This window comes from Macaca nemestrina, chromosome 15, assembly GCF_043159975.1.
Source record: "Macaca nemestrina isolate mMacNem1 chromosome 15, mMacNem.hap1, whole genome shotgun sequence".
NCBI classification, from domain to species: domain Eukaryota; kingdom Metazoa; phylum Chordata; class Mammalia; order Primates; family Cercopithecidae; genus Macaca; species Macaca nemestrina.
Genome location: NC_092139.1, coordinates 109196880 through 109210763, shown reverse-complemented (window position 1 = coordinate 109210763; position 13884 = coordinate 109196880). Strand labels below are relative to the sequence as shown.

At 50.1% G+C, this 13884-nt stretch overlaps 1 protein-coding gene across 3 annotated transcripts in view; it reads right to left on the bottom strand.

Annotated features, from left to right (window-relative positions):
• LOC105464375 (aconitase 2) overlaps nt 1–13884 on the bottom strand; it is a 59872-nt gene that overhangs the window by 18898 nt on the left and 27090 nt on the right. For all 3 annotated transcript variants that reach the window (XM_011712210.2, XM_011712211.3, XM_071080648.1), the window contains exons 2-3: nt 11194–11330; nt 2779–3037 (exon numbers count right to left, since the gene is read on the bottom strand). In XM_011712210.2, the coding sequence (XP_011710512.1) occupies nt 2779–3037; nt 11194–11330 (396 nt within the window). The remainder of the gene's footprint in view (nt 1–2778; nt 3038–11193; nt 11331–13884) is intronic.

The following is a 13884-nucleotide window of genomic DNA, read 5'->3' as shown; positions in this document are numbered from 1 at the left end:
CAGCAAAAGGAAATGATGACACGGGCTGTAGCCATCCTGCCTGTAATCCAAAGGAAGCTTCCTTGGGGGACAGGGAAGGGCCCACTGCACGGTAGATGTGAGGCCAGGATTTATCTGGAAGACATGGGAGGTCCCTGGACAAGTGAGACTGACCCCAGTGACAAAAGGGTGGGACTCTAGTGGACTCTACTGAGCCTCAAAGGGGGAACTAGGAAATGGGACCTGCCAGCCTCTGGCATGGGAGAGCCATGCTTCTGAGAAGGGACCCCAGCCAGCGCGCTCAGACCCTTGACAAGATACACTCAAACCACACACCCCTTCACTGAAACTCCAGACCAGTGTACGTCCTCTGAAAGCCCACTGGGCTCCCCCAGATAAGAGAATGGCAAAGAACGTGGGTTTCCAGAGCAGTCTCTTTCCAATTAATAATTAATACACCGGCTTTTTCATTTACAAATCAGTCACTTATGAAACTGGTATCCAGGACAGAAGGCTGTGGTTGTGTCTGGGCACATGTGCCTATACGTCTGTGTTGAGTGTGAGGAAGGGGTGTGGGAGGACCCCAGACTGGTGCCAGAGTCTCGGCCTGGACTCAGCCTGGATCCCTCTCTGATTCTGTTACCTTAAATAGGTCACTGCCTCTCTGAGCCCTAGCCAGAGGGACACTTTACAAATACATGTAAAGATGACCATATTCTAGGCCAGGCGTGGTGGCTCACACCTGTAATCCCAGCACTCTGGGAGGCCGAGGTGGGTGGATCACCTGATGTCAGGAGTTTGAAACCAGCCTGGCCAACATGGTGAAACCCTGTCTCTACTAAAAATATGAAAATTAGCTGGGTATGGTGGTGGGTGCCTGTAATTCCAGCTACTCGGGAAGCTAAGGCATGAGAATCGCTTGAACCCAGGAGGCAGAGGTTATAGTGAACTGAGACTGTAGTGAGCCGAGATTGCGCCACTGCACTCCAACCTGGGGGTAGAGCAAGAAGACTCTGTCTCAAAAAAAAGAGACCATACTCTTTCCCTGCTTAAACCATTCTAGGACTCTGAGGATGGTGACCACAGCCCTTCTCAGAGCCCTCAAGTCCCTGGCTGCCCCTGCCCACCTCATACCACCCGCTCTTCCAAACGCAGAGAGCCCCAGCACTACAGTCCCCCTCTCACTGCCACAAAAGCATCAAGTTCCTTCCTGCCCCAGGGCCTTTGCAAATGCTGTTCTTTCTAGCATGTTCTTGCTCCAGTCAATGCAACTCATATGTTCAGTCCTCAGGTTATCTGTCACATCCTCAAAGAAGCTCTCTCTTTCCCCCAACATCTAAATTAGACCTCTTTTTTACACTGACCAAGTCCTGCACTTTCTCTTCCTAACACACACCCAGATCTGCAGCTACCTACCTCGGCCACTGTTTAGCATCCACCCCTCCAAGCAGATCCCTGAAGGCAGGGCCCCTGCCTGACTTGAACACACTGAACCTCAGTACCTAGCCCAGTGCCTGGCACACATGAAGAATGTTCAGTTTGTTGAATGCATGAGGGAATGAGCTCTGAATCCTATGACCGTGAATCTCATCTCCAGAAGGTTGACTCTGAGCCCATAAAGCAAGCAGAGGGCCAGCCCCTGAAGGCAGTGGCCCTGCTGTGGGCAGCTGTCCCCAGGGCTGAAGAGGACCCACGTTCCTGGCCATGTGCAGCTCCCGGCACTGTGGGAGCTCCTGTAACATTACCCCCACCAGCGTTGCTGCTAATGTGGAAACCGCCAGCCGGCAGGCAGGACTGTCCTTTCAGCTGAGTGGAAAGAGCCACTGTGGAGCCAGGACACACACCAGGGGGCCAGGGTAGAAGAGAGGGCCTGAGTGAGAGCGCCGCCCTGAGTGTTTCCCATGGGTCTGGGAGGCTCCGAGCCATGCTGACCCCGGGAGCCAGAGCACTTTCAATCGCATGCCCACAGGCCGCAGCTCTGCCAGCATTCAGCTCCTGCCAACGCCCCTCCCCGTGAGGGGGTTCACTCCCACTGCAGGGGCTGGAGAGTGCAGAGGCCCAGAGCTGGGAGAGAGTGGCCCGCTGTTGCCAAGAGTAGGCTGCCACAAAGAGTAGACTCCCACAAGCTGAGCCTGGGAGAAGGAGCAGGAACTCGATTTCATAGAAGGGTGGGGAAAAGCTTCGGTGTGGCATACAGCCACCCCCATGTAGTTAAGCGAAACTCAAGAAGAATGGTCCCCACAGGAGGTTCCTCAGTGAGAGAGCACCAGAGTGGGAGCCAAGATCAGCACTGAGCCCTAATCGTGCCCTCATGTAGTTACAGAACTCAAGTATGGTGCCACTGCCGCCTCAAATGTACAAATAGTGACCCTAGCAGGCCTACCTCCCGGACAGGGTCCTCGGAAGGTCAGAGGAGAGCGGGAGTGGGTGCAGATGGGATGCTGGCAAACTGTGCTAAGATGCGCCCCTCACTGCTCAGGCAGACAGGGACGCCTTCCAGAGCCCCTTCCAGGGCACCTGGCAGGATTCAATCATCTTCCAACAGGACAGAAAAAGAACCTGTAGTGTGGGAAAGTCAAGGATGACTTTTACTTTCTTTGGGCTTCTTCTGTATTTTTTAACACAATGAGCAAGTGGTAGTTTTAGAAAGAGTAAAAAGTAAACTCAAGTTTTAAAAGCAGACCAATCCAAAGAACTGTGAGAATTTGCAGGCAATGCCCTGGTTTGCTCCAGTGTGAGAGTGAGGCCTCTCGCCCAGTCTTGCCCACTTGCCCGCCCCCAAGGCCACCTTCCACTCACCTTGGCCCGGCGCAGGTCTTTCTCACCCCCGAGCTGGGCCTCAATCAGATGGTCACAGTGGATGGTGGACGGCACGGCCACCTTGGGCAGCCCGCTGCTGATGAACTGCAGCATGGCCATCTGGGCCGTCGCATCCTGCATGGCCACACGGTCCGGCCGAAGCCGCAGGTACGACTTGCCCCGCTCGATTTCCTGGCCGGCAGGGTCATCCAGGTGTCCATACACGATCTTCTCCGAGAGGGTCAGCGGCCGGTTCAACCTGGTGGGAGAAGAGCAAAAGGGTGACCTGGTGTCAGCTGCACGGCCTCCTCCCACCCTGCCTCTCCCTCTCAGTCCACATGGCAACCTCAACAGTGGCCAGGGTCAGGGAGCCTGAACTCAGGACCTCACGTTCCACTTGGGTGGGGACAGCTGGGTCCTGCTCAGTGTGCCACCTCCTCACCTCCCGCAGCACCTGGCACTTGTTAGGTGCTCCACAATTACTTGGTGAGTAAGTGAAGGACATCACAGGAGGGCAGCGCTGGTTCTTTTCAAAGGATCCTGGCTTTCCCAGCATAGTAACTGCTATGATCTACTAAGTCCCCGTAACATGCATATCTCATCATTCTCGCCATTTAACAAAACCACCAAGAAGAAATAGGCTCAGCAGAGTGATCAAGTTCACAGATAGATTTTGCTACTTCCCTCTGTGCCCTCAGCCCCACTAAGGCACAGGGAATCAGGACCAGCATCCCCTTTACTTGTCCCCCCTGTCCACCATCTCCAGCCCTCCACACCTCAGGCCTGGGATGCCTGGCTACCCAACTATGACACTAAAGCTTTGCCCATTAGCTCTGGACATAGACAGGAGTATCTGTCAGTTTTCAAGAACAGAGACCCGGTCACTGCCACCGGCCTCTCACTGCTCCTCCTCTTCCTAGACCCCATTTCCCCAGAGACTCTAGCCCTCCCTTCCTCTTCAGAGCCCAAATGGCAATCCAAACCTGCCCTGGGGTCCAGTCCTGTCAGGAGTCAACCGTCTTCTCCCGCCAAGCCTCCCACCCATCTAGACCAAGCTCTGTGCGGGTCCACTCTCCCTACCAGGCTCAACGTTCCCGCTGACTCCTGGCTGCACCCACACAACAGCTCAGCCGTCCTGCCTGCCACAACAGCCCCTGTCGGACCTTACCCTCTGCCCCCGAGAATTCTCAAAGCCTAGGCCAAGCTTGAGACTTCCTTCCTAGGGAGGAGCAGAGTTTGACCCACACCCAACAGTCTCTGTCCTATTGTTTGAGGCCCAGAAAAAAGTTTCAGACTGGGAATCAGAAGCTCTGAGTTAAACCCTGACCTGGGGCCTGGTGTGGTGGCTCACGCCTGTAATCTTAGCACTTTGGGAGACCAAAGCAGGAGGATCACTTGAGGCCAGTTCAAGATCAGCCTGGGCAACAGAGTGACACTACGTCTCTATAAAAAATAGAATGAGGCCGGGCGCAGTGGCTCACGCCTGTAATCCCAGCACTTTGGGAGGCCGAGGTGGGTGGATCACGAGGTCAGGAGATCAAGACCATCCTGGCTAACACAGTAAAACCCCGTCTCTACTAAAAATACAAAAAAATAGCCAGGTGCGGTGGCGGGCGCCTGTAGTCCCAGCTACTTGGGAGGCTGAGGCAGGAGAATGGGGTGAACCCGGGAGGCGGAGCTTGCAGTGAGCCAAGATCACGCCACTGCACTCCAGCCTGGGCGAAAGAGCGAGACTCCGTCTCAAAAAAAAAGCCAGGCAGCGTGATGCGTGCCTGTAGTCCCAGCTATGCAGGAGGCTGAGGGGGGAGGATCACTTAAGCCCAGGAGATCAAGGCAGCAGTGAGCCATGATCACACCACTGCACTCCAGCTTGAGCAACAGAGCGAGATGCTGTCTCTAATAAAAACAAACAAAAAAGCCCAAACCTGACCTATTACTGAAGCCACTATTTAACAAGATAAGCAACTGCTGTCATCAGTGAGCTCAGCCAGCCCATCTCTAAAGTCCAGGGCTTGCGCTGGGATGAGATAACAGCTTGCACTTCTATAGCGCTCCATTTTTAAACCGCTTGATTGAGGTATAATTGGCATATAATAAACTGCATATTTAAGGTACACAATTTGCTAAGTTTTGACACTGTATACACCTGTAAAAACCAGCACCACAATCAAGATATGGACCATATCCATCTCTCCTTCAAGTTTCCCCAACCTTGGTAACTCCCTCCCAACCCTTTGCCACCACTGGTGGGCTTTCTGTCACTAGAGACCAGCGTTATCGTAGAATTTACTTTCAGCTCAGCATTATCCTAAGCATTTTCATGTATAAAACTCATTTTATCCTCACAGCACAGATGAGGAAGCTGCAGCACAGACAGACAGAGGAGCTTTGCTCCAGACCGCGAAGTCAGCGAGGGGCACAGCTGGACCACGAGGAGGCATCAGTGTGGCCCTACAGCTGTGCTCCTGACGCTAATCTACACAGTGTCTCCACACCTGGAACCTGGAATGGGGCCGGTACACGGTGAAATGTTCCATTTTCATTATTATTATTATTTTGAGACAGGGTCTTGCTCTGTCACCCAGGCTGGAGTGCAGTGGCACAATTGTAGCTCACTGCAGCCTAACCTTTCAGGCTCAAGCGATCCTCCCAGCTCAGCCTCTGAGTAATTGAGATTACAGGCACGTACCACCACACTGGCTAATTTTATTTATTTATTTATTTTGTTTTAGTAGAAATGGGTTCTCATTATATTGACCAGGCTGGTCTTGAACTCCTGGGCTCAAGTGATCTTCCTGAAGAGCTGGAATTACAGGTGTGAGCCACCTCGTCCTTTCTCATTTATCGTTATTGTTATCATCAATATGCATGCTGAGAAGGCAGAGAAACTTCCTTCTGCAAGCTGGGTTCCAGTCCCTCACCCCTAAGTTTACCCAACCTCTTCAAAGTAAGAGTTCCCAGCTGGGTGTGGTGGCTTACGACCAGCATCGTAGCACTTTGGGAGGCCGAGGCGGACGGATCACTTGAGTCCAGGAGTTCGAGACTAGCCTGGGCAACATGGCAAAACTCCACCTCTATAAAAAATATAAAAAGAAGCCAGGCATGGATGGTGGCATGTGCCTATAGTCCCAGATACTTGGAAGGCTGAGGTGGTGAATGGATTGACCCCAGAAGGTCAAGGCTGCAGTGAGCCATATCGAACCACTGTACTGCACTCCAGCCTGGGTAACACAGCAAGACCCTACCTCAAAAAAAACACACAAAAATCTCTAAGGTGCTGGATCTGCTGGCAACAGCAGACTGGTGATTCTGAGCATCTCTACGAATAAAAATAGCACTAGCCTGAGGTACGGCCTGCGCCGAATGCGGCAGCACTGCCAAAACTGGTGTACGGGCAATGACTCACTGCAGGCAGCACAGCCCCTCCTTCTGGGCCCCGAGGGAGACAACAAATGGGCTTAAAAACCCAAGACCTTGGAAGCAAATGATTGAAGCTATATAAAAAAGCTCAATGATGCTGAAGTTTTAGGATGAGTTCATCACTGAATGTCCCTGAGGATTAACTAAAGATGACAAAATGGGTCTTCATGTCCATCTGTCCCTCTGCTCTCCAGATGACACAGATCCAGTTCTCAAGAACACACTTAGACTCCTTCTGTCAGCGACCCAAGGTGGAAGAAGAGTCCCCCAGCAAGTCCCTTGGCCTTCTAAAAAATTCTTAGAATTTTTTTTTTCTATTTTTATTTTTTGAGCCAGAGTCTCTTCCTCTGTCACCAGAGACACCACTCTGGCTGGAGTGCTGTGGCGTGGTCTCGGCTCACTGCAACATCCACCTCCTGGGTTCAAGCAATTCTCCTGCCTCAGCCTGCCAAGTAGCTGGGATTACAGGTGCTCGCCACCATGCCCGACTAATTTTTTTGTATTTTTAGTAGACACAGGGTTTCACCATGTTGGCAAGGCTGGTCTCAAACTCCTGGCCTCAAATGATCCACCTGCCTCAGCTTCCCAAAGTGCTGGGATTACAGGCATAGGCCACCACGCCCGGCTAGAATATAATTCTTTTTAGCATAGCCTCACCTCTGCCCTCTTTCTCTGTGTCAGGGTTTCGCAGCCAGGGCACGGTGAACCTGTCTGGGCTGGAGGATTATTTTGTTGTGGGGCTGCCCTGTGCGCTGCAGGATGCTTGGTAGTATTCCTGGTCACCCATTGGGTAACAGTAAGCCCCAACCCCAGCCAAGTTATGACAACCAAAAATATCTCTAGACATCACCAAATGGGCCCTAGGGGACAAAACTGACCACCCCCCACCTTGTTGAGACCTGCTCTGCGGCAACAATGAAAAGAGAGAACAGGCCGGGCGTGGTGGCTCACACCTGTCATCCCAGCACTTTGGGAGGCTGAGGCAGGTGGATCACAAGGTCAGGAGATTGAAACCATCCTGGCTAACATGGTGAAACCCCGTTTCTACTAAAAATACAAAAATCAGCTGGACATGGTGGCAGGCGCCTGTAATCCCAGCTACTCGTGAGGCTGAAGCAGGAGAATCACTTGAACCCGGGAGGCAGAAGTTGCACTGAGCCGAGATCGCACCACTGCAGTCCAGCCTGGGCAATACAGCAAGAATCCGTTTCAAACAAACAAAAAAGAGAAAACAGAGAACAATCCTCATCTGTACTAATCTGGAAAATGTTAAAAGTTATTTGACTTAAAAAAAAAAAAAGAAAACGAAAATGAAAAAAAAAGTTATTGGACTTTTCTGGTTAAGCAAGTTTGGAAAAAAAATAAGCAAAGGAAAAATATTGTTGTCGTTGTCAATTTTAATGATAAAATTAAAACCTAAAAAGCTCCCAGTGCCTTAAAGAGTATTTTGTTGTTGTTATTAATTGTTTAATGCAAAAACTAAATGGTGAATAATATTCTTCTGTCAATTATCTCAAAGTGAACCTCTTGCTGGGCACCGTGGCTCAGGCCTGTAATCCCAACACTTTGGGAGGCCAAAGGCAGGAGGATCACTTGCGCCCAGGAGTTCAAGACCAGCTTGGGCAACCCCATCTTTTAAATTTTTTTTTTTTTTTATAAATTAAAAAAACAAAAAAGGGCCGGGCGCGGTGGCTCATGCCTGTAATTCCAGCACTTTGGGAGGCCGAGGTGGACGGATCACGAGGTCAGGAGATCGAGACCATCTTGGCTAACACAGTGAAACCCCATCTCTACTAAAAATGCAAAAAATTAGCCAGGCGTGGTGGCGGGTGCCTATAGTCCTAGCTACTCCTTACTCGGGAGGCTGAGGCAGGGGAATGGCATGAACCCAGGAGGCGGAGTTTGCAGTGAGCCGAGATCACGCAACTGAACTCCAGCCTGGGGGTGACAGAGTGAGACTCTGTCTCAAAAAAACAAAAAAAATGCCAGGCGCAGTGGCTCACACCTGTAATCCCAGCACTTTGGGAGGCCGAGGCAGGTGGATCACTTGAAGTCAGGAGTTCGAGACCAGCCTGGTCAACATGGTGAAACCCCATCTTTACTAAAAATACAAAAATTAGCTGGGCATGGGGACGCACACCTGTCAGCCCAGCTACTTAGGAGGCTGAGGCAGGACAATCGCTTGAGTCCAGGAGGTGGAGGCTGCAGTGAGCCGAGATTATGTGACTGCACTCCAGCATGGGTGACAGAGTGCGACTCAGTCTAAAACAAAAACAAACAAAAACAACAACTAAGCAAATCTCTATGACAGTTCTCCTTCACACCTGATGAAAGCAAGGTGGAAGTGTTTTACAGACTAAAGAAAAATCTATCACTTTTCCACCGAGCAGCGGTCTGAAAGCTCCAAGAATAAATACAAGGTCCTATATTGACAGGGACCGTGGTTCTTCGTCCTGACTGCACTCTGGGACCTGCTGGGGAACCGGCCAGTATTTCTCACATTTTGATGGGCACACAAGCCCCCGGTGATCCTGTTAAATGGCCGGTTCTGACTCAGTGGGTCTGAAGTGGGGTCTAAGATGCTGGAATTCTAACAAGCTCCTAGGTGATGCCAATGCTGCTGGCCCACGGACCACATTTTGAATAGCAATGCCTAGACCGCTTGAATCAGAATTGCTGGGAGTAGGACTCAGGTGTCCATCATTTTTAAAGCTTCCTAGGTGATTCTAACATGAAGCCCAGAAGAAACCCACAAGAACAAGCCCTGGGAGGCACTGGAGTGAGAGAGATACGGGCTTGAGTGTGGGGTCAGTCATTCAATACATGTATGGCCTTAGGGTATTTCCCCAATCTGACCTTCAATTTTGTTACCTGCAAAATGGTGGGGGGCAGAGATGGAGAGTAACAACTCACAGGGGTTGTTGAGAACAGAAATAATGTGTGTCGAGTACCTAGGCCAGACTGGACAACGAAGTGGGTTCTTCTGTCACAGCCGTCTTTGACAAACAATTAATAGGTCTTTTACCATAATTAGATGATGCTGTGTTGGAGGCTGTTGGAGATCCAGATTAAGGAAGTCCCTACCCTTAAAACTGAAGTGGGGATACCAGTAGATAGAAAGCAAAGTGGCATGAGAAAGGGAGTATGGGGCAGTGGTTAGAGCACTGGGGGATACAAAGACAAGACACCACCACTCATGCACCGCGTGGCTGTGGGCAGGTTCCTTCTCCAGCTGAGCCTCAGCTGCCCAATGGGTAGACTCAGATTTGTTCTCTCCCAGGATCACCATTGTCAGTATCAAAGAAGCCACCAGGCAGGCAAGGGCACAGCCCTGTCTGCAGTTGTTCAATCAATCAAATCAAACCTGCAAATCTGCAGTTCCAATCAATCAAAGCAAACCTCTATGACAGGTCTCCTTCATGCCTGATGAAGAGCAAGGTGCAAGTGTGGGAGTGTGGGCTGGTGTGCATTGCCAGCCCCAACTCCTCATCCTTTGTGGTACCTTATTCATCCTTTTGGTGGCAGCATCTAGCCCAGGACCTGGCACACAGGACTGCAGGGCAGAGCTGACTGCCATTTTACCAAGTGAGAAAAATGAGGCCCAGAAAAAAGACATGCTCAAGATCCCACCTTAGGCCAGGCACCGTGGCTCACGCCTGTAATCCCAGCACTTTGGGAGGCACAGTGAGAGAACAGTTTGAGCCCAGGAATTCGAGATCAGTGGCAATATGGCGATACTCCATCTTGACAAAAAAATAAAAAAACTAGGCGAGCATGGTGGCTCACACCTGTAGTCCCGGGTACTCAGGAGGCCGAGGTGGGAGGATCACTCAAAACCAGGAGGTTGAGGTTGCAGTGAGCTGTGATCATGCCACTACACTCCAGTATGGGCAAGAGAGTGAGACCCTATCTTAAAAAAAAAAAAAAAAAAATAGTTCCAGCTGGGTGCAGTGGCTCACACTTGTAATCCCACCACTTTGGGAAGCTGAGGCAGGTGGATCACCTGAGGTCAGGAGTTTGAGACCAGCCTGGCCAACATGATGAAACCCTATCTCTACAAAAGTACAAAAAATTAGCCAGGCATGGTGGTGCGTCCCTGTAGTCCCAGCTACTTGGGAGGCTGAGGCATGAAAATTGCTGGAACCTGGGAGGCAGAGGTTGCAGTGAGCCAAGATTGCACCACTATACTCTAGCCTGGACCAGAGTGAGACTCTGTCTCAAAAAATAAAATAACATAATATAAAACATAAAATAATAAAATAAAATAAAATACACCAGGTGCAGTGGCTTACGTCTGTAATCCCAGGACTTTGGGAGGCCGAGGCAGGCAGATTGCTTGAGCTCAAGAATTTGAGACCAGCCTGGGCAACATGGCAAAACCCTATCTCTACTAAAAATACAAAAATTAGCCGGGCGTGGTGGCATGCCTGTAATTGCAGCTACTCAGGAAGCTGAGGCATAAGAATCGTTCCAACCTGGGAGGCAGAGGTTGCAGTGAGCCAAGATCACACCACTGCACTCCAGTCTGGGCAACAGGGAGAGACTCTGCCTCAAAAAAATAAAAAAGGTCCCATCTTAATTTATCTTCTGGGTCCCAGACCTCAGCTCTCCTCTGTGCCTGTGTACTGAAGAGGAAATAGAAGATGATTCTCCAGGCACTGGGCCTGGTGGCTTCCAGAGGGCAGGCTGAGGGTCAGCAGCCTGCCCTGAAAAGGTTGGGAGGTTCAGGTTATAGCACCAAAGTGTCCCTGAGACCTGGCTATGGTTCACATCTAGAGGGTTCTTGATAACACAGATTATCCCTTGGCAGAGAGGGCAGAAGTTACAACACTGATCTGGAATGCCTTTCCTCAGCAGAAACCTTTGCACCCTGAATACCTTGACCCTGCCACCATCGCCAACCATCCTTCACGAAACACCTCTTCGCTGCCTGACAGGGGCAGGCAGCAGACACAGTGCGCTTGAGTAGTCACCGCCTCCCATCTGCAGCCTTACCGTTTGCGAACAATGTTAATATTCTTCTCTAGCAGGTCATAGTGGATGTACTCGTTGGGCTCAAAGTGGCTCATCGCCACCTTGGCTCGTTGGCACAGGACTGAGGCCACATGGTACTGCCGCACACCCAGAGCTTTCTGCAAGAATAAACATGACAGCCATTGTCAATGGAGCACTTAGGAGAGTCCATCCCCGAGGGCAGCTCAGTATGGTGAAAAAAATCCAGGAATTAAAGTGTCAAGAGCTGTTCAGTAACTGCAGCCTCAGCTTCCTCATCTGCAGCACAGGGGATGACAAAGCAGCCACAAGGAACACAGCCTGGGGTAGGAACAAAGTGCAAGGGATTTACAGGCAAAAATCGCTGAGATCAAAGTCAACTTCTATCATGTAAGGTATATCAACATAAGAAAAGCCCTCATTGTCTAAAACCCAGAGGAGATAGAAAATAGGGATATACCCAGCTCTGGTGATCACACAGGGGTCTGGGAAGGTTAATTGAGACCGTGAAGTGAAAGTGCTCATTAAGCTGGAAAACACTACCCAAACCGGAGCTATTAGTCTACCTGCACTATAAGCTTCTTGAGAGCTGAGATCAAGCCTTATTTATCTTACTCATCTCTATGTCTGGACTACCTGGCACATACTGGAGATTCAACAAACATCTGTGGGTCAGAGGGAGGAATGAATGAGGAAAATCCTGCACTTGGGCTTTGGATGTTTCCTCATCCTTTCAAAAGGTGGTGCCTAATTCCCCTCCCACCTTTTTTTTTGAGACAGAGTCTCGCTCTGTGGCACAGGTGGGAGTGCAGTGGTGGGGTCTCAGCTCACTGAAACCGCTGCCTCCTGGGTTCAAGCTTCAGCTTCTCCTGCCTCAGCTTCCCAGTAGCTGGGATTACAGGCACGTGCCACCATGCCCAGGGCTAATTTTTGTATTTGTAGTAGAGACAGGGTTTCACCATGTTGGCCAGGCTGGTCTTGAACTCCTGATCTCAAGTGATCCATCCGCCTCGGCCTCCCAAAGTGCTGGGATTACAGGCATGAGCCACCATGCCCAGCCATTACCCTGCCTTTGAATATGTGGCAGACTTAATTCTACTTTATAGAATGTGACAAGTGATACTATGGGACTTCGAGACTAGGTCATAAAAAGAACAGCTTCTGCCTGGCTTGCTCTCTCTCTTGGATTGCTCTAGGGCAAGACAGTCTCCATGTTGCTAAGCAATCCTGGGAGAGGCCCACCAAGACAGCAACAGAGGCCTCTTGCCGATAACCAGCACCACCTTGCCAGGTGTGAGTGAGCCACCTTGCAAGCGAATGCTCCAGCCCCGGTTCAACCTGTCAGATGGCTAGCCCCAGCTGACATCTTCCCTGCAACTTCTGGAGAGTCCCCAAGCCAGAACCACCCAGCCAAGCCACTCCCAAATTCCTGGCCCACAGAAATATGAGATAAATGCTTGTTGTTTTAAGCTTTTAAGTTTGGGGGCAATTTGTTACACAGCAATAAATGAATGATTGTTATGGTGGGATCTGTATTAGTTAATTTTTTTTTTTTTTTTTTTTAAGAGACAGTGTCTTGTTCAGTTGCCCAGCCTGGAGTGCAGGGGCAAGATCATACTTCCCTGCAGTCTGAAACTCCTGAGCTCAAATGATCCTCCCACCTTAGCTTCCTCGGTAGCTGGGACTACAGGCACACACTACTACACCCAATTATTTAATTAATTTATTTATTTACTTATTTTTGAGACAGAGCCTTGCTCTGTCGCCAGGCTGGAATGCAGTGGTGCAATCTCGGCTCACTGCAACCTCCACCTCCTGGGTTCAAGCACTTCTCCTGTCTCAGCATCCTGAGTAGCTGGGACTACAGGTGTCCACCACCACGCCCAGATAATTTTTGTATTTTTAGTAGAGACAGGGTTTTATCATGTTGGTTAGGATGGTCTCTATTTCTTAAACTCATGATCTGCCCGCCTCGACCTCCCAATATGTTTTTCTTTCCTTTTTTTTTTTTTTTAAGGGAGTCTTACTCTGTTGCCCAGGTTGAAGTGCAATGGCATGATCTTGGCTCATTGCAACCTCTGCCTACCGGGTTCAAGCAATTCTCCTGTCTCAGCCTCCCAAGTAACTGGGACTACAGGTGCACGCCACCACACTTTGCTAATTTTTGTATTTTTAGTAGAGATAGGGTTTCTACATATTGGTCAGGGTGGTCTTGAACTCCTGACCTCAGGTGATAAACCTGACTCAGCCTCCCAAAGTGCTAGAATTACAGGCGTGAGCTGCCGCACCCGCCCTAATTCTTTTAATTTTATTTTTTTGTAGCAACAGGTCTTACTACATTGCCCAGGCTGATCTCAAACTCCTGGCCTTAAGCGATCCTCCTGCCTCAGCCTCCCAAAGCAGAGATTACAGGCATGAGCCTGTAATCTGTATTAGTTAATTTTAAACTATGAATAATAACCTTCAAGGGTACCTTGTTACCAGAGAAGAATAAATGAATCCAAAGAAATGATAGCAAGAGGCCGGGTGCAGTGGCTCACACCTGTAATCCCAGCCCTTTGGGAGGCCAAGGTAGGCGGATTGCCTGAGGTCAGGAATTTGAAAGCAGCCTGTCCAACGTGGTGAAACCCCGTCTCTACTAAAAACACAAAAATTAGCCACGCGTGGTGGCGGGCACCTATAATCCCAGCTACT